Raw genomic sequence first — 21,870 nt, forward strand, 5'->3', positions numbered from 1 at the left:
AACGGAACTTCTGTGCAGGAGTGACCCCCAGGAGGTCCTCTCCCTTGCCCAGGTGGTGGCTACCCCGAGGAGTCCCCCCCCCCTTGCCTGCATCGCTGAAGAGACCCCTTGGTCTCCCATTGAAACCTGAAGGAAACCCGACGCGTGTTTGCACACTGCACCCGGCCGCCCCCGCGCTGCTGAGGGTGTACTTTCTGTGCTACTTTGTGTCCCCCCCGGTGCCCTACAAAACCCCCCTGGTCTGCCCTCCGAAGACGCGGGTACTTACCTGCTGGCCGACTGGAACCGGGGCACCCCCTTCTCTCCATTATAGCCTATGTGTTTTGGGCACCTCTGACCTCTGCACCTGACCGGCCCTGAGCTGCTGGTGTGATAACTTTGGGGTTGCTCTGAACCCCCAACGGTGGGCTACCTTGGACCAAAAACTCAAACCTGTAAGTGACTTACTTACCTGTGAAAACTAACAATAACTTACCTCCCCCAGGAACTGTGAAAATTGCACTGTCTCCACTTTTAAAACAGCTTATTGTGTTTTATGTAAAAAGTATACATGCTAAAGTAATGATTCAAAGTTCCTAGAGTACTTACCTGCAATACCTTTCAAATAAGCTATTACATGTAAAATTTGAACCTGTGGTTCTTAAAATAAACTAAGAAAAGATATTTTTCTATAACAAAACCTATTGGCTGGATTTGTCTGAGTGTGTGTACCTCATTTATTGCCTATGTGTATGTACAACAAATGCTTAGCACTACTCCTTGGATAAGCCTACTGCTCGACCACACTACCACAAAATAGAGCATTAGTATTATCTCTTTTTACCACTATTTTACCTCTAAGGGGAACCCTTGGACTCTGTGCATGCTATTCCTTACTTTGAACTAGCACATACAGAGCCAACTTCCTACATTGTGGTTCCTTACTCCAAACATAGATCTACAGGACTCAGTTGAAAGAAAAAAGAGGGGGAAAAAAAAAAAAAAAACCACACACACACACCAGATTGCCGATCACAGGTGCAACCAGCACCAATTACATACATCAAATACAAGCAGTACAATTGTAGGAATACAGGGTTCCCAGACTATCCTTAAGAGCAATTGTCTGTGCCGACCTGAAAACCAACATACGCTGGTGGTGGAATTCTGCATGGATGAATAGTGAGCAAATCAGTGGAAGCCAGGACACAAATTCTACAGCTTATTGAAAACGCTGTGCTCCACAAATGTGGTAGTGACAAGCTTCAGAGTGGACAGCTGCAGAGAACTTGGCAAACAAGACACTGTTTAGAAGGGCTAGAAAAATTCCAGGACACAGCAACAGACTAGGTCTTTTGACACATTCGTTCGGATATAACTACGTGCAATTTTACGCCTAGAGTACCTTCATTTCTGCCATTGGGACTGCAGCTTGGAGTACAGCCACAACACTGTTAAGAATTAACCAACCAGTCATTGGAATAATAGATATGTCTGAACACAAGGGTACAAGCCAAGAACCCAGTGTAGGAAGTTGGCTCTGTATGTGCTATTTCAAAGTAAGGAATAGCATGCACAGAGTCCAAGGGTTCCCCTTAGAGGTAAAATAGTGGTAAAAATAGATAATACTAATGCTCTATTTTGTGGTAGTGTGGTCGAGCAGTAGGCTTATCCAAGGAGTAGTGTTAAGCATTTGTTGTACATACACATAGACAATAAATGAGGTACACACACTCAGAGACAAATCCAGCCAATAGGTTTTTGTATAGAAAAATATCTTTTCTTAGTTTATTTTAAGAACCACAGGTTCAAATTCTACATGTAATAGCTCATTCGAAAGGTATTGCAGGTAAGTACTTTAGGAACTTCAAATCATCAAAATTGCATGTATACTTTTCAAGTTATTGACAAATAGCTGTTTTAAAAGTGGACACTTAGTGCAATTTTCACAGTTCCTGGGGGAGGTAAGTTTTTGTTAGTTTCACCAGGTAAGTAAGACACTTACAGGGTTCAGTTCTTGGTCCAAGGTAGCCCACCGTTGGGGGTTCAGAGCAACCCCAAAGTCACCACACCAGCAGCTCAGGGCCGGTCAGGTGCAGAGTTCAAAGTGGTGCCCAAAACACATAGGCTAGAATGGAGAGAAGGGGGGTGCCCCGGTTCCGGTCTGCTTGCAGGTGAGTACCCGCGTCTTCGGAGGGCAGACCAGGGGGGTTTTGTAGGGCACCGGGGGGGGGACACAAGCCCACACAGAAATTTCACCCTCAGCAGCGCGGGAGCGGCCGGGTGCAGTGTAGAAACAAGCGTCGGGTTTGCAATGTTAGTCTATGAGAGATCAACGGATCTCTTCAGCGCTGCAGGCAGGCAAGGGGGGGATTCCTCGGGGAAACCTCCACTTGGGCAAGGGAGAGGGACTCCTGGGGGTCACTTCTCCAGTGAAAGTCCGGTCCTTCAGGTCCTGGGGGCTGCGGGTGCAGGGTCTCTCCCAGGCGTCGGGACTTTAGGTTCAAAGAGTCGCGGTCAGGGGAAGCCTCGGGATTCCCTCTGCAGGCGGCGCTGTGGGGGCTCAGGGGGGACAGGTTTTGGTACTCACAGTATCAGAGTAGTCCTGGGGTCCCTCCTGAGGTGTTGGATCGCCACCAGCCGAGTCGGGGTCGCCGGGTGCAGTGTTGCAAGTCTCACGCTTCTTGCGGGGAGCTTGCAGGGTTCTTTAAAGCTGCTGGAAACAAAGTTGCAGCTTTTCTTGGAGCAGGTCCGCTGCCCTCGGGAGTTTCTTGTCTTTTCGAAGCAGGGGCAGTCCTCAGAGGATGTCGAGGTCGCTGGTCCCTTTGGAAGGCGTCGCTGGAGCAGGATCTTTGGAAGGCAGGAGACAGGCCGGTGAGTTTCTGGAGCCAAGGCAGTTGTCGTCTTCTGGTCTTCCGCTGCAGGGGTTTTCAGCTGGGCAGTCCTTCTTCTTGTGCAGGAATCTAATTTTCTAGGGTTCAGGGTAGCCCTTAAATACTAAATTTAAGGGCGTGTTTAGGTCTGGGGGGTTAGTAGCCAATGGCTACTAGCCCTGAGGGTGGGTACACCCTCCTTGTGCCTCCTCCCAAGGGGAGGGGGTCACAATCCTAACCCTATTGGGGGAATCCTCCATCTGCAAGATGGAGGATTTCTAAAAGTTAGAGTCACCTCAGCTCAGGACACCTTAGGGGCTGTCCCGACTGGCCAGTGACTCCTCCTTGTTATTCTCATTATTTTCTCCGGCCTTGCCGCCAAAAGTGGGGCCTGGCCGGAGGGGGCGGGCAACTCCACTAGCTGGAGTGTCCTGCTGGGTTGGCACAAAGGAGGTGAGCCTTTGAGGCTCACCGCCAGGTGTGACAATTCCTGCCTGGGAGAGGTGTTAGCATCTCCACCCAGTGCAGGCTTTGTTACTGGCCTCAGAGTGACAAAGGCACTCTCCCCATGGGGCCAGCAACATGTCTCGGTTTGTGGCAGGCTGCTAGAACTAGTCAGCCTACACAGATAGTCGGTTAAGTTTCAGGGGGCACCTCTAAGGTGCCCTCTGTGGTGTATTTTACAATAAAATGTACACTGGCATCAGTGTGCATTTATTGTGCTGAGAAGTTTGATACCAAACTTCCCAGTTTTCAGTGTAGCCATTATGGTGCTGTGGAGTTCGTGTTTGACAGACTCCCAGACCATATACTCTTATGGCTACCCTGCACTTACAATGTCTAAGGTTTTGTTTAGACACTGTAGGGGTACCATGCTCATGCACTGGTACCCTCACCTATGGTATAGTGCACCCTGCCTTAGGGCTGTAAGGCCTGCTAGAGGGGTGTCTTACCTATACTGCATAGGCAGTGAGAGGCTGGCATGGCACCCTGAGGGGAGTGCCATGTCGACTTACTCGTTTTGTCCTCACTAGCACACACAAGCTGGCAAGCGGTGTGTCTGTGCTGAGTGAGAGGTCTCCAGGGTGGCATAAGACATGCTGCATCCCTTAGAGACCTTCCTTGGCATCAGGGCCCTTGGTACTAGAAGTACCAGTTACAAGGGACTTATCTGGATGCCAGGGTCTGCCAATTGTGGATACAAAAGTACAGGTTAGGGAAAGAACACTGGTGCTGGGGCCTGGTTAGCAGGCCTCAGCACACTTTCAATTGTAAACATAGCATCAGCAAAGGCAAAAAGTCAGGGGGCAACCATGCCAAGGAGGCATTTCCTTACACAACCCCCCCCCAAACGAAAGAGGATGAGACTAACCTTTCCCAAGAGAGTCTTCATTTTCTAAGTGGAAGAACCTGGAAAGGCCATCTGCATTGGCATGGGCAGTCCCAGGTCTGTGTTCCACTATAAAGTCCATTCCCTGTAGGGAGATGGACCACCTCAACAGTTTAGGATTTTCACCTTTCATTTGCATCAGCCATTTGAGAGGTCTGTGGTCGGTTTGAACTAGGAAGTGAGTCCCAAAGAGGTATGGTCTCAGCTTCTTCAGGGACCAAACCACAGCAAAGGCCTCCCTCTCAATGGCACTCCAACGCTGCTCCCTGGGGAGTAACCTCCTGCTAATGAAAGCAACAGGCTGGTCAAGGCCATCATCATTTGTTTGGGACAAAACTGCCCCTATCCCATGTTCAGAGGCATCAGTCTGCACAATGAACTGCTTAGAATAATCTGGAGCTTTGAGAACTGGTGCTGAGCACATTGCCTGTTTCAGGGTGTCAAAGGCCTGTTGGCAGTCCACAGTCCAGTTTACTTTCTTGGGCATTTTCTTGGAGGTGAGTTCAGTGAGGGCTGTCACAATGGATCCATATCCCTTCACAAACCTCCTGTAATACCCAGTCAAGCCAAGGAATGCCCTGACTTGAGTCTGGGTTTTTGGAGCTACCCAGTCCAGAATAGTCTGGATCTTGGGTTGGAGTGGCTGAACTTGGCCTCCACCTACAAGGTGTCCCAAGTAAACCACAGTTCCCTGCCCTATCTGGCATTTGGATGCCTTGATAGAGAGGCCTGCAGATTGCAGAGCCTTCAAAACCTTCCTCAGGTGGACCAGGTGATCCTGCCAGGTGGAGCTAAAGACAGCAATATCATCAAGATAAGCTGTGCTAAAGGACTCCAAGCCAGCAAGGACTTGATTCACCAACCTTTGGAAGGTGGCAGGGGCATTCTTTAAACCAAAGGGCATAACAGTAAACTGATAATGCCCATCAGGTGTGGAGAATGCTGTCTTTTCTTTTGCTCCAGGTGCCATTTTTATTTGCCAGTACCCTGCTGTCAAGTCAAAGGTACTTAGAAATTTGGCAGCACCTAATTTATCAATGAGCTCATCAGCTCTTGGAATTGGATGGGCATCTGTCTTGGTGACAGAATTGAGCCCTCTGTAGTCCACACAAAACCTCATCTCTTTCTTTCCATCTTTGGTGTGAGGTTTGGGGACTAAGACCACTGGGCTAGCCCAGGGGCTGTCAGAGCGCTCAATGACTCCCAATTCCAGCATCTTGTGGACTTCCACCTTGATGCTTTCTTTAACATGGTCAGATTGTCTAAAGATTTTGTTCTTGACAGGCATGCTGTCTCCTGTGTCCACATCATGGGTACACAGGTGTGTCTGACCAGGGGTTAAGGAGAAGAGTTCAGGAAACTGTTGTAGGACTCTCCTACAATCAGCTTGCTGTTGGCCAGAGAGGGTGTCTGAGTAGATCACTCCATCTACTGTACCATCTTTTGGGTCTGATGACAGAAGATCAGGGAGAGGTTCACTCTCTGCCTCCTGATCCTCATCTGTTACCATCAACAGATTGACATCAGCCCTGTCGTGGAAGAGCTTAAGGCGGTTTACATGGATCACCCTTTTGGGGCTCCTGCTTGTGCCCAGGTCCACCAAGTAGGTGACCTGACTCTTCCTCTCTAGTACTGGGTAAGGGCCACTCCATTTGTCCTGGAGTGCCCTGGGAGCCACAGGCTCCAGAACCCAGACCTTCTGCCCTGGTTGGAACTCAACCAGTGCAGCCTTTTGGTCATACCAAAACTTCTGGAGCTGTTGGCTGGCCTCAAGGTTTTTGGTTGCCTTTTCCATGTACTCTGCCATTCTAGAGCGAAGGCCAAGTACATAGTCCACTATGTTCTGTTTAGGCTCATGGAGAGGTCTCTCCCAGCCTTCTTTAACAAGGGCAAGTGGTCCCCTTACAGGATGACCAAACAGAAGTTCAAAGGGTGAGAACCCTACTCCCTTCTGCGGTACCTCCCTGTAAGCGAAAAGCAGACATGGCAGGAGGACATCCCATCTCCTTTTGAGTTTTTCTGGGAGCCCCATGATCATGCCCTTTAATGTCTTGTTGAATCTCTCAACTAAGCCATTAGTTTGTGGATGGTAAGGTGTAGTGAATTTATAAGTCACTCCACACTCATTCCACATGTGCTTTAGGTATGCTGACATGAAGTTGGTACCTCTGTCAGACACCACCTCCTTAGGGAAACCCACTCTGGTAAAGATACCAATGAGGGCCTTGGCTACTGCAGGGGCAGTAGTCGACCTAAGGGGAATAGCTTCAGGATACCTGGTAGCATGATCCACTACTACCAGGATATACATATTTCCTGAGGCTGTGGGAGGTTCCAGTGGACCAACTATGTCCACACCCACTCTTTCAAAGGGCACCCCCACCACTGGAAGTGGAATGAGGGGGGCCTTTGGATGCCCACCTGTCTTACCACTGGCTTGACAGGTGGGGCAGGAGAGGCAAAACTCCTTAACCATGTTGGACATATTGGGCCAGTAGAAGTGGTTGACTAACCTCTCCCACGTCTTGGTTTGTCCCAAATGTCCAGCAAGGGGAATGTCATGGGCCAATGTTAGGATGAACTCTCTGAACAGCTGAGGCACTACCACTCTCCTAGTGGCACCAGGTTTGGGGTCTCTGGCCTCAGTGTACAGGAGCCCATCTTCCCAATAGACCCTATGTGTTCCATTCTTCTTGCCTTTGGACTCTTCAGCAGCTTGCTGCCTAAGGCCTTCAAGAGAGGGACAGGTTTCTTGTCCCTTACACAGCTCTTCCCTTGAGGGTCCCCCTGGGCCTAAGAGCTCAACCTGATAAGGTTCAAGCTCCAAAGGCTCAGTTCCCTCAGAGGGCAGAACTTCTTCCTGAGAAGAGAGGTTCCCTTTCTTTTGCTGTGTTGCAGTTGGTTTTCCAACTGACTTTCCTGTTCTCTTGGTAGGCTGGGCCATTTTTCCAGACTCCAGCTCTACTTTTTCACCCTGTGCCTTGCATTGTGCTCTCGTTTTCACACACACCAGTTCAGGGATACCCAGCATTGCTGCATGGGTTTTTAGCTCTACCTCAGCCCATGCTGAGGACTCCAGGTCATTTCCAAGCAGACAGTCCACTGGGATATTTGAGGAGACCACCACCTGTTTCAGGCCATTGACCCCTCCCCATTCTAAAGTAACCATTGCCATGGGATGTACTTTTCTCTGATTGTCAGCGTTGGTGACTGTGTAAGTTTTTCCAGTCAGGTATTGGCCAGGGGAAACCAGTTTCTCTGTCACCATGGTGACACTGGCACCTGTATCCCTCAGGCCCTCTATTCTAGTCCCATTAATTAAGAGTTGCTGTCTGTATTTTTGCATGTTAGGCGGCCAGACAGCTAGTGTGGCTAAATCCACCCCACCCTCAGAAACTAGAGTAGCTTCAGTGTGGACCCTGATTTGCTCTGGGCACACTGTTGATCCCACTTGGAGACTAGCCATACCAGTGTTACCTGGATGGGAGTTTGGAGTGGAACCTTTCTTGGGACAGGCCTTGTCTCCAGTTTGGTGTCCATGCTGTTTACAGCTATGACACCAGGCCTTTTTGGGATCAAAGTTTTTACCCTTGTACCCATTGTTTTGTGAAGAGGCTCTGGGCCCACCCTCCTGTGCAGGTTTTTGGGGGCCTGTAGAAGACTCTTTACTATTTTTAGTTTTGGTTGTCTCATCACCCTTCTGCTGGGGAGTCTTTGTGACCCCTTTCTTTTGGTCACCCCCTGTTGAAGTCTTGGACACCCTTGTCTTGACCCAATGGTCCGCCTTCTTTCCCAATTCTTGGGGAGAAATTGGTCCTAGGTCTACCAGATGCTGATGCAGTTTATCATTGAAACAATTACTTAACAGGTGTTCTTTCACAAATAAATTGTACAGCCCATCATAATTACTTACACCACTGCCTTGAATCCAACCATCTAGTGTTTTCACTGAGTAGTCAACAAAGTCAACCCAGGTCTGGCTCGAGGATTTTTGAGCCCCCCTGAACCTAATCCTGTACTCCTCAGTGGAGAATCCAAAGCCCTCAATCAGGGTACCCTTCATGAGGTCATAAGATTCTGCATCTTGTCCAGAGAGTGTGAGGAGTCTATCCCTACACTTTCCTGTGAACATTTCCCAAAGGAGAGCACCCCAGTGAGATCTGTTCACTTTTCTGGTTACACAAGCCCTCTCAAAAGCTGTGAACCATTTGGTGATGTCATCACCATCTTCATATTTAGTTACAATCCCTTTAGGGATTTTCAACATGTCAGGAGAATCTCTGACCCTATTTAAGTTGCTGCCACCATTGATGGGTCCTAGGCCCATCTCTTGTCTTTCCCTCTCTATGGCTAGGATCGGTCTTTCCAAAGCCAATCTTTTGGCCATCCTGGCTAACTGGATGTCCTCTTCACTGGGGTTATCCTCAGTGATTTCAGAGGTGTTGGTCTCTCCTGTGAGGGAACCAGCATCTCTGACTATTATTTTTGGAGTCAGGGTTTGAGGGACCCTGTTCTCCCTAGATAGGACTGGTAGGGGGGAATTGTCCTCCAAGTCACTATCCTCTTCCTCTGAGTTGCCACCCTCAGAGGGGTTGGCCTTTTCAAACTCTGCCAAAAGCTCCTGGAGCTGTATTTTGGTAGGTTTGGGGCCCATTGTTATTTTCTTTAGTTTACAGAGTGACCTTAGCTCTCTCATCTGTAGATGGAGGTAAGGTGTGGTGTCGAGTTCCACCACATTCACATCTGTGCTAGACATTATGCTTCTAAAAGTTGGAATACTTTTTAAGAAACTAAAACTGATTCTAGAATCTAATTCAAACTTTTAACAAACTTTTAAACTCTAAAAGAAATGCTAAACAGGATCTAACACAAGGCCCTAGCAGGTCTTTTAAGAATTTAGAAAACTTTTCAAATTGCAAAAATCAATTTCTAATGACAATTTTGGAATTTGTCGTGTGATCAGGTATTGGCTGAGTAGTCCAGCAAATGCAAAGTCTTGTACCCCACCGCTGATCCACCAATGTAGGAAGTTGGCTCTGTATGTGCTATTTCAAAGTAAGGAATAGCATGCACAGAGTCCAAGGGTTCCCCTTAGAGGTAAAATAGTGGTAAAAATAGATAATACTAATGCTCTATTTTGTGGTAGTGTGGTCGAGCAGTAGGCTTATCCAAGGAGTAGTGTTAAGCATTTGTTGTACATACACATAGACAATAAATGAGGTACACACACTCAGAGACAAATCCAGCCAATAGGTTTTTGTATAGAAAAATATCTTTTCTTAGTTTATTTTAAGAACCACAGGTTCAAATTCTACATGTAATAGCTCATTCGAAAGGTATTGCAGGTAAGTACTTTAGGAACTTCAAATCATCAAAATTGCATGTATACTTTTCAAGTTATTGACAAATAGCTGTTTTAAAAGTGGACACTTAGTGCAATTTTCACAGTTCCTGGGGGAGGTAAGTTTTTGTTAGTTTCACCAGGTAAGTAAGACACTTACAGGGTTCAGTTCTTGGTCCAAGGTAGCCCACCGTTGGGGGTTCAGAGCAACCCCAAAGTCACCACACCAGCAGCTCAGGGCCGGTCAGGTGCAGAGTTCAAAGTGGTGCCCAAAACACATAGGCTAGAATGGAGAGAAGGGGGGTGCCCCGGTTCCGGTCTGCTTGCAGGTGAGTACCCGCGTCTTCGGAGGGCAGACCAGGGGGGTTTTGTAGGGCACCGGGGGGGGGACACAAGCCCACACAGAAATTTCACCCTCAGCAGCGCGGGGGCGGCCGGGTGCAGTGTAGAAACAAGCGTCGGGTTTGCAATGTTAGTCTATGAGAGATCAACGGATCTCTTCAGCGCTGCAGGCAGGCAAGGGGGGGATTCCTCGGGGAAACCTCCACTTGGGCAAGGGAGAGGGACTCCTGGGGGTCACTTCTCCAGTGAAAGTCCGGTCCTTCAGGTCCTGGGGGCTGCGGGTGCAGGGTCTCTCCCAGGCGTCGGGACTTTAGGTTCAAAGAGTCGCGGTCAGGGGAAGCCTCGGGATTCCCTCTGCAGGCGGCGCTGTGGGGGCTCAGGGGGGACAGGTTTTGGTACTCACAGTATCAGAGTAGTCCTGGGGTCCCTCCTGAGGTGTCGGATCGCCACCAGCCGAGTCGGGGTCGCCGGGTGCAGTGTTGCAAGTCTCACGCTTCTTGCGGGGAGCTTGCAGGGTTCTTTAAAGCTGCTGGAAACAAAGTTGCAGCTTTTCTTGGAGCAGGTCCGCTGCCCTCGGGAGTTTCTTGTCTTTTCGAAGCAGGGGCAGTCCTCAGAGGATGTCGAGGTCGCTGGTCCCTTTGGAAGGCGTCGCTGGAGCAGGATCTTTGGAAGGCAGGAGACAGGCCGGTGAGTTTCTGGAGCCAAGGCAGTTGTCGTCTTCTGGTCTTCCGCTGCAGGGGTTTTCAGCTGGGCAGTCCTTCTTCTTGTGCAGGAATCTAATTTTCTAGGGTTCAGGGTAGCCCTTAAATACTAAATTTAAGGGCGTGTTTAGGTCTGGGGGGTTAGTAGCCAATGGCTACTAGCCCTGAGGGTGGGTACACCCTCCTTGTGCCTCCTCCCAAGGGGAGGGGGTCACAATCCTAACCCTATTGGGGGAATCCTCCATCTGCAAGATGGAGGATTTCTAAAAGTTAGAGTCACCTCAGCTCAGGACACCTTAGGGGCTGTCCCGACTGGCCAGTGACTCCTCCTTGTTATTCTCATTATTTTCTCCGGCCTTGCCGCCAAAAGTGGGGCCTGGCCGGAGGGGGCGGGCAACTCCACTAGCTGGAGTGTCCTGCTGGGTTGGCACAAAGGAGGTGAGCCTTTGAGGCTCACCGCCAGGTGTGACAATTCCTGCCTGGGAGAGGTGTTAGCATCTCCACCCAGTGCAGGCTTTGTTACTGGCCTCAGAGTGACAAAGGCACTCTCCCCATGGGGCCAGCAACATGTCTCGGTTTGTGGCAGGCTGCTAGAACTAGTCAGCCTACACAGATAGTCGGTTAAGTTTCAGGGGGCACCTCTAAGGTGCCCTCTGTGGTGTATTTTACAATAAAATGTACACTGGCATCAGTGTGCATTTATTGTGCTGAGAAGTTTGATACCAAACTTCCCAGTTTTCAGTGTAGCCATTATGGTGCTGTGGAGTTCGTGTTTGACAGACTCCCAGACCATATACTCTTATGGCTACCCTGCACTTACAATGTCTAAGGTTTTGTTTAGACACTGTAGGGGTACCATGCTCATGCACTGGTACCCTCACCTATGGTATAGTGCACCCTGCCTTAGGGCTGTAAGGCCTGCTAGAGGGGTGTCTTACCTATACTGCATAGGCAGTGAGAGGCTGGCATGGCACCCTGAGGGGAGTGCCATGTCGACTTACTCGTTTTGTCCTCACTAGCACACACAAGCTGGCAAGCGGTGTGTCTGTGCTGAGTGAGAGGTCTCCAGGGTGGCATAAGACATGCTGCATCCCTTAGAGACCTTCCTTGGCATCAGGGCCCTTGGTACTAGAAGTACCAGTTACAAGGGACTTATCTGGATGCCAGGGTCTGCCAATTGTGGATACAAAAGTACAGGTTAGGGAAAGAACACTGGTGCTGGGGCCTGGTTAGCAGGCCTCAGCACACTTTCAATTGTAAACATAGCATCAGCAAAGGCAAAAAGTCAGGGGGCAACCATGCCAAGGAGGCATTTCCTTACACCCAGGTGATAAGATTAACAGACTAAGGAGTGCAAGGCCATTAGGAGCAATCACAGACACATTTCTTGTTTTCTATGGGTGCTAACCACGACATTTTGTTGTGAAATAATGAGTAGAAGCTAAACACAATAGAAGGTAAACATCCACATCCAGCCAGGAGAGAATAGGGCTGAGAAGCAAACAATGGAAGCGGAGCATGTCCTAATCACTCACACTTTTTTCCCCTTAGGCTATTCTTCAAATATAGCTGCAAGTGAGACAAACTGAGGTATGGATACCCTAATCATGTATAGTTATCAAATCGCCCAGAGGATGAAACTTCTAAAATAATTTTGCAGAGGTGTGCGAGAAGCACATTAGTTTAAAAGAAGCTATTGGAATAAACTGTATATTGCTCTGTTTTTTGTGACAACTTTGGAATTTCCATATTCTTTTCAGAAGAGACCAAGATGCAATATTGTTTTTTGAACACAAGGTGAGTGAAGTGGTAAAGATTATAAGCCTCTATTGTGGTTCAGAGAGTGATAGACATTGCCAAGCAATGTATGTTACTATATTTACTTTGGGGGAAAACAGTATTGAGTCAAAAATAAAAATAAACTATTCGGGAAAGGTATGGTTTTTCCATTTGCTTTTTATTAAGCTTGGAAAATGTTAGTTTCTTTACCCTGAAATAAAATATGGTGCCAATAGCTTTAAAAAAATAAAAATTAAAAAATCAATCTATTTCACTACCAATGGACTGAACTAGTTAATATATGGCACATAAAAAGCTGCATAAATGAAGGGTAAACCACTATACCAAAGAAACAGCAAAGTTTCAAACCCACACATGCCTTTGTGTGAACCTCAAGAATAGTGTACAAACGAACCACGACTAAGGAGAAGTGAAATATAGTGTGGTTAAATTCAGAGCCAATGTCATCCCATTATGCTGCCCGACATGGATATATTTTAGGAAATATTTTTACCGCTAAAGGGAGTCTTTTTACCTATAAAATGTTATGAAACTGAATTTTTGCTCAAATAACTTGAAAGCAGCAAAAACAAAAAAAACAGTGCATTTGAAACTTAGTCATTGTAGGTCAAAAGGTGAAGCAGTGCAAACGTTGTCAGAGTAACTTGTCATGAGAAATAAACTCTTCTAACCTGGTACTGGAAGAAGACCGCCTGGCCTATCGCCCAGCAAAGCAGGTTTAGCTTGCGAAAGAGGTGCATGGCCTAATAGAGGGGTCCTGCTGGGTGTTGGAAGAAGAGGTGGTGGTTTACTCAAGGTGTGGGTGCCTGAGCTTGTGGCTGCCATTACATTAGATGGATATAGAGTGTTAGCTGCTTCAGTCGTAGGATCTTGTTTCTCAACAAAGCCTGGTGAAAAAGAAAAAGAATTGAGTTACTTTATAAAATCAGGAAAAAAATGGATGATCAATACATGAAAAAAAAAAAAAACACGCTATCCTGCCACCCTGGGTGCTATTTAGTAATACAGGATAGTTATAAACAGGACACAAGGTCGTTCAAACATACTATGGACAATTTGTGCGGTAAATAGTTGCATAGAATTATTATTATTTTTTTTTTTTTTAACAGGTTTTTAGATATATGTTTGCATAATGTTTACTGCCCGGCTTCCAGCACAAGTTAACATTTGAAGTATGTAAATGTGGCAAACAGTTTTGGAATGCAAGCTTAAGCACAAATGCAATCCAAACATTGACCGAACATACCAATTTTATGCAAAAGTGTGACTTTCTTTGACAAACGTTATTATTCTTATAAAATTATTTGCCAAACTTAAAATTTGGTAAAAAATTCCTAAACGACCCTCCTAGCTTTCAAGCCTTGAAGGTAGGACTATAATTTTAATTAGACGTTTACATAAAATCAATTTAATTTCTAGCATAAATGAGGCAACTGTATGAGTAGTATCACATAAAATTAATTAGGATGATGTTGGGAAGGGGAAAATGTAAAGTACCTTCCAACTCATTTTTCCTGGTCTTCAGGTAGTCACTTATGGAGTTCAACTCCTCTCGATATACGTATTTGCCCTCACTTAACAGAAAGAGAAGATGTCTAATGCCCAGTGGCACGGTATAAGTCTCATAGAGCTCCCGTTCTAAGTAGTCATCCGCCAGATCGGCCGCCTTGTGTGAGATCTCAGTGCGTTCCTTCTGTTCGCGTTCGGTAAATATTTTTCCAAAAGAATTTGTAATCAGTGTCAAAGCATCCGCCATGGGCATATTACGGTGTACTAAGGAGAAGAGAAACAACTTGTATCGTCAATCATGTGCTCTACTTGAAGGTTCCATATTGTTAAATAAAGTCAGACATCCATTTTATTAAAATTCATATTTTAAAAATCTAAATGTTACTTAGAGAGTGCTGCATCGTTTCTATCAAGTGGGCTTCTCAAATATTTTGTAACATAGTACAGTTAAAATTTTTTTTAAAAAAGTACACTTCCTATGATTAAATGCAGTCGTACCCAAGGCCTACCTGCGTATCGAGTCAAGGTTCAATGGAGATGAAAAGTATTTAAAGTATTTTTCCTAACAGATAATGTTGCATTTTATTTTGATAAATCAATTTACAAAAGCATTGTACTCCAGTCGGATATATATGTTTTGTTCACAATTAGACTTGCGTTATTTATATACACACACACAGCTACATTGTTTCGTTTAGTACCACCAAGATCCAAATCCTTCAAGCAAATATTAACCTACATACTCAACATAACAAATGCTACCATTAAAGATTTATAATCCGGACATACCAACACAATTTAAGACGACACAGGCAGCACAAAAGTGATGGAGATTATTCTAGATCACTTATATTTACTGTGGAAACACACCATCTTTTTGGCTTTGCCATACCAATTACTACATGGATATTGCAATTCTATTTTGGTCACTGACAAAATGAATGAAAAGCTTTCATTGAGTACAAACAATCAAACCAATATGCAGGATTCCAAGAACAAACAGAATATCACAGGTTACCAGGAACTCTAAGAACATATGCACACAAGCAATATAACCAGTCTACATTTAATTTCCTTAACAAAACAGACTAACTTTGCTAATCAAGCACTGATAATACACCAACTTTTCCTCATATACAGCTAAATCAACTCATTTTGTTTTCAGAAAGTTAGTATACACATCGTAAAGAAAGGAACAATTCGATAAATTTAAATGGCTGAAAAATGAAATGAAACACTACACGCATGAATGAAGAGAGGGCACCAACCATAAATATACTCTCACTGGCATTCAATTATATAAGAGAACTTCGGAATCACTCAATGGACTACAAGGAGATAATGAGTCTTTGGTTGTAATCTATAATCCTAGCATGAAATTAAGACACCTTGTGTCATAGGACATGAGTGCCCAAAGCAGACAGTGGACAGCATTCAAGCCAGACTGCCTGGAGAAATATGACAGAAGCATGGTTTCTTATATACAGTGTGCCACACTAACTCTCAAAAACCAAGTCACTTAAATTAGCAACCCAAATGATTATCACTAATAGTGTTTTTTTTCCAGGACCTCCAATCAATTTCAAAGTTTGAATTTTCAAGTTGGCAACTGATTCAACAGCACTCTAGAATAAACTAGCTCTCGCAGGCAGACTAGTGGTTTCTATCTTTCAATGTAGCACATTATGATCAAGACATAAATGAAACAGAAGATGGGGCTTTTCCATGGTAAAGATGCAAAACACATGCGCCCAATCTTAAATTTACACAATAAACTCAGGACTACAAAAATCAGGTTATTTTTTTTACCTGTGTCTTGTCCAATGCAGTTAATCTCATCATTTGCACGAGAAGCCCATTTGTGAGTTACTATTTGGGTGAAACGAACATACATTACAGATAAGAATATCACTTGTCAGAAAACATTTCTCTGAGGTTGGATATAATTGAAAGCTTAAAGAAGGTTACCATGATAAACCAAATCACTTGAAAATCAGCTATCCTTCAACAAGAACCTCATTTAGGGGAGCATTACCACCCAAGCATAGTGAAGGTTATAAACAATATTTTATTTTATTGGTGGGAGGGGGAGAATGGGGAGGATGGCACTGTGCAGTTGGAAGGAAAGCTTACTCGTGGCAGGAAAAGCATATTTTGAGGGAATGTCAGTGGAAAGGGCTATCTACTATCCACTGATGTATTTTCCTGTCCAGCCACGAGATTAAAATTGTGAGATGTCTTCACAAATATATTGCCTTTCTACACCAAGCAGTGCAACATGGGCAAAGGTGCTATCAGGATAAGACGACTTAGATCTGCTAAGGGTTAGGCCATGCTGCAGTAGGGCACAAATTTATATTAAAATCCATGCACGAGTTAGAGTTCTCAAGTCACAAATTAATTTAAATATTTTTGACTAAAACTAATGGACAACCCACAATTGCCACTAGCTATAAAGTAAGCTATAAGCTTTGCTACAAAACCAAGACAAGAAGAAAAACCACAATACAACATTGCCATAAAACACTGTACCAAGTACAAACTAAAATAATGAGAACTCATTAAATACAAAACATGCATAGCTTAATCTAAGCAAACCTGACAACGTGACGTTCAACTAATGTTCCACACTATGTAATCTGCCCTGTAGTAAATACCTCAATTTTACTCATTCATCAAGGTCACATCTTGGGTAATAATGAACATGGATTTTCCAATGCAAGTTTAGCATGGAGGAGAATGGCTCAAATTGTGAGAACAACTTCTTCAATTTGGAAAAACGTTTTCCTGATAGAAAATATTTCACAAATGTTTAAATTATATAACCAAGATGATTGACAGCCTAATAAAGCACAGCTCTTCAAACTGACAATTTACGTGGAATCCACTTTTATTCGGTCATATAGTGAATAAGTGTTAACGCTACACTGACTGTAAGGGGCAGAATTAAGTATAGGGTTTGGTGTAATTCTACCTATTTCTGCATAGGCTGACACAGTAAATTGCTGTTGCCAAAGTTGGAGTAGCTACGGCTGCAAAAAATGACTTTAATAAGACAATGGGTACGAGCTTTAACATGCCCCAAGGATCTTCAAAGGGGCTACCTGTGTATTACAAACAAGCCCTGAGAATAATCCCGGGAGACAACTATGAAATGGCTTCATTCATTTTACCTGAAATATAGCCACTTTATAAACACAAAAGAGGGAAAACAGTGGTGCTAATGATATCAGCCTGCACAACAGAGTTTTGTACTTCCTTATCCTACCTGAACAAACTATCCCTTATTGAAAAGGGAGATTAATCGCTTGTCGAGAAACGACTCTAATGAAAATGGACAGAGGACTAATTCCTCTGCCTGGTTCCAGCACATTTAAAAGTGATACCCTGAAGCAAGGAATCCTTGTGCAGTTGAAAAAGTATAAGAGTTTAACACATTTTAGCAAACATATGCTTTTATCAAACGCACAAGAATGATCAGTCTCAGCAAGTTATTTTATAAATTTTGTAAAAATTCAAAAGCGCTCATTGCCAACTGGACAGAGGATAGGGAAGTCAGCACTTTGTGTGAACAGTCTATTTTCTGAGACTAAAATAAGTCAAATTTTTTTTTCTCAAGTGCAGTCTGATAGAAGGGCAGCTTTCTCATTTTTGCAGCCAAAGAAAATAAGGTGACAGACCTCTTTTTACGACCATGTTTAAACAGTCTATTATAAAACATTTGAGAGGACAAGAAGAAACGATGCAGCACTCAAAATTAAAATGGTGCCCAATACTGGACGGCACCCAACACCACCCCCAAAGATGCAAATTTGAAAGTGAACGTTCATTTTATATTAACTTTATTAAATTGTTTTCCATTATAATTAATAAGAACGGAAAAAAAATACTTCGAAGAAAAAGAAAATAAAAAAAATAAATAAAAACTGACATCTCTCTAAACCTACTTATACAGAAAATCAATGTTTAGTTCCAGAAGGACATGACTGTACTGAAATCAAGGAAACACTAGTAGCAGTGAAATGAATATTGTTTCCGAAAATAAGTATAGGGTTGCAACTGTGTTAGGTAATTGATGAGTGCACTAAAAGTCTTGTTAAGTGTAATGTAATTCTTCATCAATTTTAGGAGACTGAATTCACTTCAAATGATGGTAACTAGTGTTCCAAAAATATTTGTTTAGGAAAACTGATGTGGCAGAGCTTTGCAATTTAAGGTAAAAGAAACATGTGCGCCGCGATCACGGCAATAATGAATATATTGAGTTGTCAATAGTGGCAGAGTGGAGGTTTGTCACGAGGAATGTATATTGCATTTTTTAATGGGATGGGTGCTTTTAAGTGACATCTGAATGAAGCTAAACTTACTTTTGATGGACTCGTGAAGCATGATTACGGTGCAAGAAGAGAGCGCTACATTGGACTGCTCAACAAGAATACAAAATGGGGAACCATCATTTTTAACTTCCTGGAGCGCGCGTGTGAGACCCGACTCGGAGGCAAGATATATCATTTCCACGACAAGGCCATGATCCTGCAACTGATGGCCTATGACAGTTGCATATTCCCTTAAAGAAAAAAAAGGCTGGTTATTTACAAACAAAGAAATGTGTAGCAATGAAGTCATCAAGCTGTGTCTATGTATTTTTGATCTTTAGAAATGATGGGTTACAAGTCTGGTTGTATGGCTGTCAAATGGGCAACATTATCTGAAACAGAAACCTAAATGGCTCTTCTTTTTGTTTTGTTTTAAATGGGTAGAGGGTGAGAAGTGTACACAGCTATAGTTCAAATCGCAGTACAGAATATGAGATTATGTTAGGTACACAAGGCTATGTTGATTATGAATGGATTACACACTAGGGTGTGGGGAGCGGGGTGGGGCGGGGGCAACAAGATTTTGCAACAGCATCCAATTTAGTGGTAAAACACATTTTAATTGGGAGACGGTATTACAGCTTGGGAGAAAGCAAATTAGATTTTCACCCACGGTATTTCCCCAAAGGCAATTACTGCTTTCTACAGGAGTTACAATGTTTTGTAACCCGATTTCATGTCGACCTGGAAAAGCTTTCACTTCGAAATAAAATGAGAAACACTTTTTGGCAGAATGAGTTATACACTAATAATAAACTTGCAGCTTTGTTTTTTACAAGATAAACTGCTGCTACAATAGAACTAAGAAACAGGATACTAATCCCTATTATCAACTAAACCAATTTTGGCACAAAATCGCATCTGTCAAAGAAGGAAAAAAAAAAAAAAAAAGAACAAAGAGTGCTGTACAGCTCTGACGATCACAAACTTAAACAGTAATTCAGAGGATACTGGGACAACATCAAAGCCTTTGCTATAACTTTATGATCTTGCTGCACATTTTAATTACTATTAAGTTACTTAAGAGCTGGAACCAACATCCAAGGAATGGATTGTGCTCTGTTACACAAAGTGCAGGCAGCCACAACTTAACTTTCCAGCTATATTTACAAACTGAAATAATTCTGCACATTGAGGTAATCAAGTTTTGAGGACAAACCTATTTTGTAAAGTGTTAGTATATTGAATAGTTTAGGACAATGATATCAAATACTGCAACAACTATTTGGATGTCACAAGTGATGGGTCAAAGGTCTGCCTTGTGCTAAATATTGACCTCAACTGGCTCGTGCGAGTTGCAGCTGCTTATTTAAAACTAACTTAACGAACTGCCACAATTATCAGTAGGAAGGATCAGCAAGGTGCAAACCCTCACAATCAAACAACCATATATAATGTGAGAAAAACATTTTAAAAACCAACTTAGGTTTATACCAAAAAACACACACATTTAATCTTGAACCAGCAAGCTGAATTGCTAAGCTTTTTTCTGCAGCCTATCGCTATAGTGGAGAAAACTAACCACTCTGAATATTAAGAGGTGGTTTACATTTTACTTTGGCAAGACAAGGAATTTAACCAAGACCAACTGTTTGTTGCTGTTGGAAACCCCCAAAAAGGCCCACTGCTTATTGAAAGGTTAAATTACCCACTGGATTTTAGTCTATACTGCCTTTATAACTAAAGCTAGAAATCATCGTTCTGATAAGGTTGGATCACATTCTACCAGAGGCATGGCTGTTGTAGAATCCCTCTTTGCAGGAATTTTCCAATAGGGAAATGATCTCTTCAGATGCAACTAATATCTGAATTCCAAGCAAGCTGTGCGAAAGTTACTGCAGAGCTTTGGTTAATCATTACTACTTTTCGCTATTATGTCTGTCATTTGGTGGGCATAATTCAAGCATGTTAATCTATGAAAAGATTCAAACCTGGGGGCAATTTAAGGTGGGCATAATTCAAGCATGTTAATCTATGAAAAGATTCAAACCTGGGGGCAATTTACTTACTTTGACTAGTTCGCCAGTAATGGTATGTTCTGTGGCGTCACATACAAATACCTCTCTTACCAAACGAAAAAACAAAAATAGGTGGAAATCAAAGCCTGACCTCCCATTAGTTTTGTTGGGGCGTATAACGAAGTGGATAGTCTCTCCGTAGTACTGTGTTTTAAGTCACTGCAGTTAACTCTCAATTGGAGACATAAGGATTTAAAATCTGAGAAAGAGCCTATGCTTTTGAATACTAGTCCTGTATTTGGAACATTTATTTCAAGGAGCATTCTCTGAACCAAGAATGAATGTAACCCTGGTATTGTCGGTTAGTCTGAAGTAGAGGTGGGAACTGCTCAGTTCTGGGGTAGTCAGATCATTTGGTAAGGTACAGTGTTCCTAGGAGATGAGGCACAGTGTGCCTAGGAGACGAGGCACTAACCTGAATAGTGGTGCAGGCAGTGAGGTACTTTAAACAATTACTCAGTTAATCTTATGAGTGATGTTAGGCAGGCAAATAAAATGACATGATTTAATGTCAAATGTCCACCTGAAATCTAGGCACAAGACTGAAGGCATTCACAATTAAGCAGTCCGGCAAGAAGTTTAGTAGAGAGTTTTCCGCAACTTATCTAGTTCAGACTTGTACGAAGTCTTACGTTAAACCTTATGTGAATATTTGAGAAGTCTAGAACTTATCAATGGCCACCAATAGTTAATCAGAAATAAACAGAGCAGGACAGGTGCACATGGGAGATGTGAAAGAGGAATACGAAGACCAGTCTCAGAGAGAGCACAAGATTAAATAAGCCTCTATAAAATGTAGGTGTGGAATTGAAATGGCTGTCAATTTGTGAGCATGATCGATGGTAGCTGCTGGTCCAGTTTCAAAACGTCAATATAACCTTCAAAATGTAGTAGAATTGGGGAAAGCATTCACAATCCCCTGCTAATTCAATGTGGAGAAGCAAACAAGGTTCAAGGGATTTGATAAATATCTTTGGGATTAGTTATACACTTAAGCAATCGGATGATTATTTTACCTGTGTTTGAAAATGTATTTTGTGACTGGAGTAGCCACAATTTGGTTATTTGTTAACTACATTACTGGGGGTTTAACCAAAGGGATTTAAATTGGCATTCTTCATTTGAAGGCAACAATGAGGCGTGCCATATATCTTAATGCATTAGTTGATACATGATGTTTTCGGGTTGGCCGGGACCAGAGGTTATGGTGAGCAATCTGGTGATAATTTCCCCAATTGTGTTATCTATGCTTAAACGTTTTGCTTGAGGTGTGTATAGCAAGTTTATGGAGACCCGAATCATCTCCTGGTGAGAGCTCACTAGTGGAAGTGGATATCCACCATTAATGGGCCATGTATACTGTATGACTGTGTAGTCTTTCTGGACCTGCCTCTAAAAAGGTTCAGAACCATGCTAACAGAAAATTAAAGATTGTTTAAAAAAAAAAAAAAAAAAAAAAGCCACTTATCTACGGGAAATGCAAGATAACTGGTGTTTAAACACCCTAGTCCTTTTTTTTTTTTTACAGTGAAAATAAGAAC

General features: G+C 43.6%; 1 protein-coding gene across 1 annotated transcript in view; it reads right to left on the reverse strand.

Moving 5' to 3' along the window:
• The window catches only part of LOC138268631 (nuclear receptor coactivator 5-like), a 294,146-nt gene that overhangs the window by 131,025 nt on the left and 141,251 nt on the right, over positions 1 to 21,870 (reverse strand). The window contains exons 7-10 of the mRNA XM_069218473.1: positions 18,303 to 18,502; positions 15,745 to 15,804; positions 13,924 to 14,199; positions 13,098 to 13,313 (exon numbers count right to left, since the gene is read on the reverse strand). Coding sequence (XP_069074574.1) covers positions 13,098 to 13,313; positions 13,924 to 14,199; positions 15,745 to 15,804; positions 18,303 to 18,502 — 752 coding nt within the window. The remainder of the gene's footprint in view (positions 1 to 13,097; positions 13,314 to 13,923; positions 14,200 to 15,744; positions 15,805 to 18,302; positions 18,503 to 21,870) is intronic.

The sequence above is a fragment of the Pleurodeles waltl genome, chromosome 12, assembly GCF_031143425.1.
Source record: "Pleurodeles waltl isolate 20211129_DDA chromosome 12, aPleWal1.hap1.20221129, whole genome shotgun sequence".
Lineage (NCBI taxonomy): Eukaryota > Metazoa > Chordata > Amphibia > Caudata > Salamandridae > Pleurodeles > Pleurodeles waltl.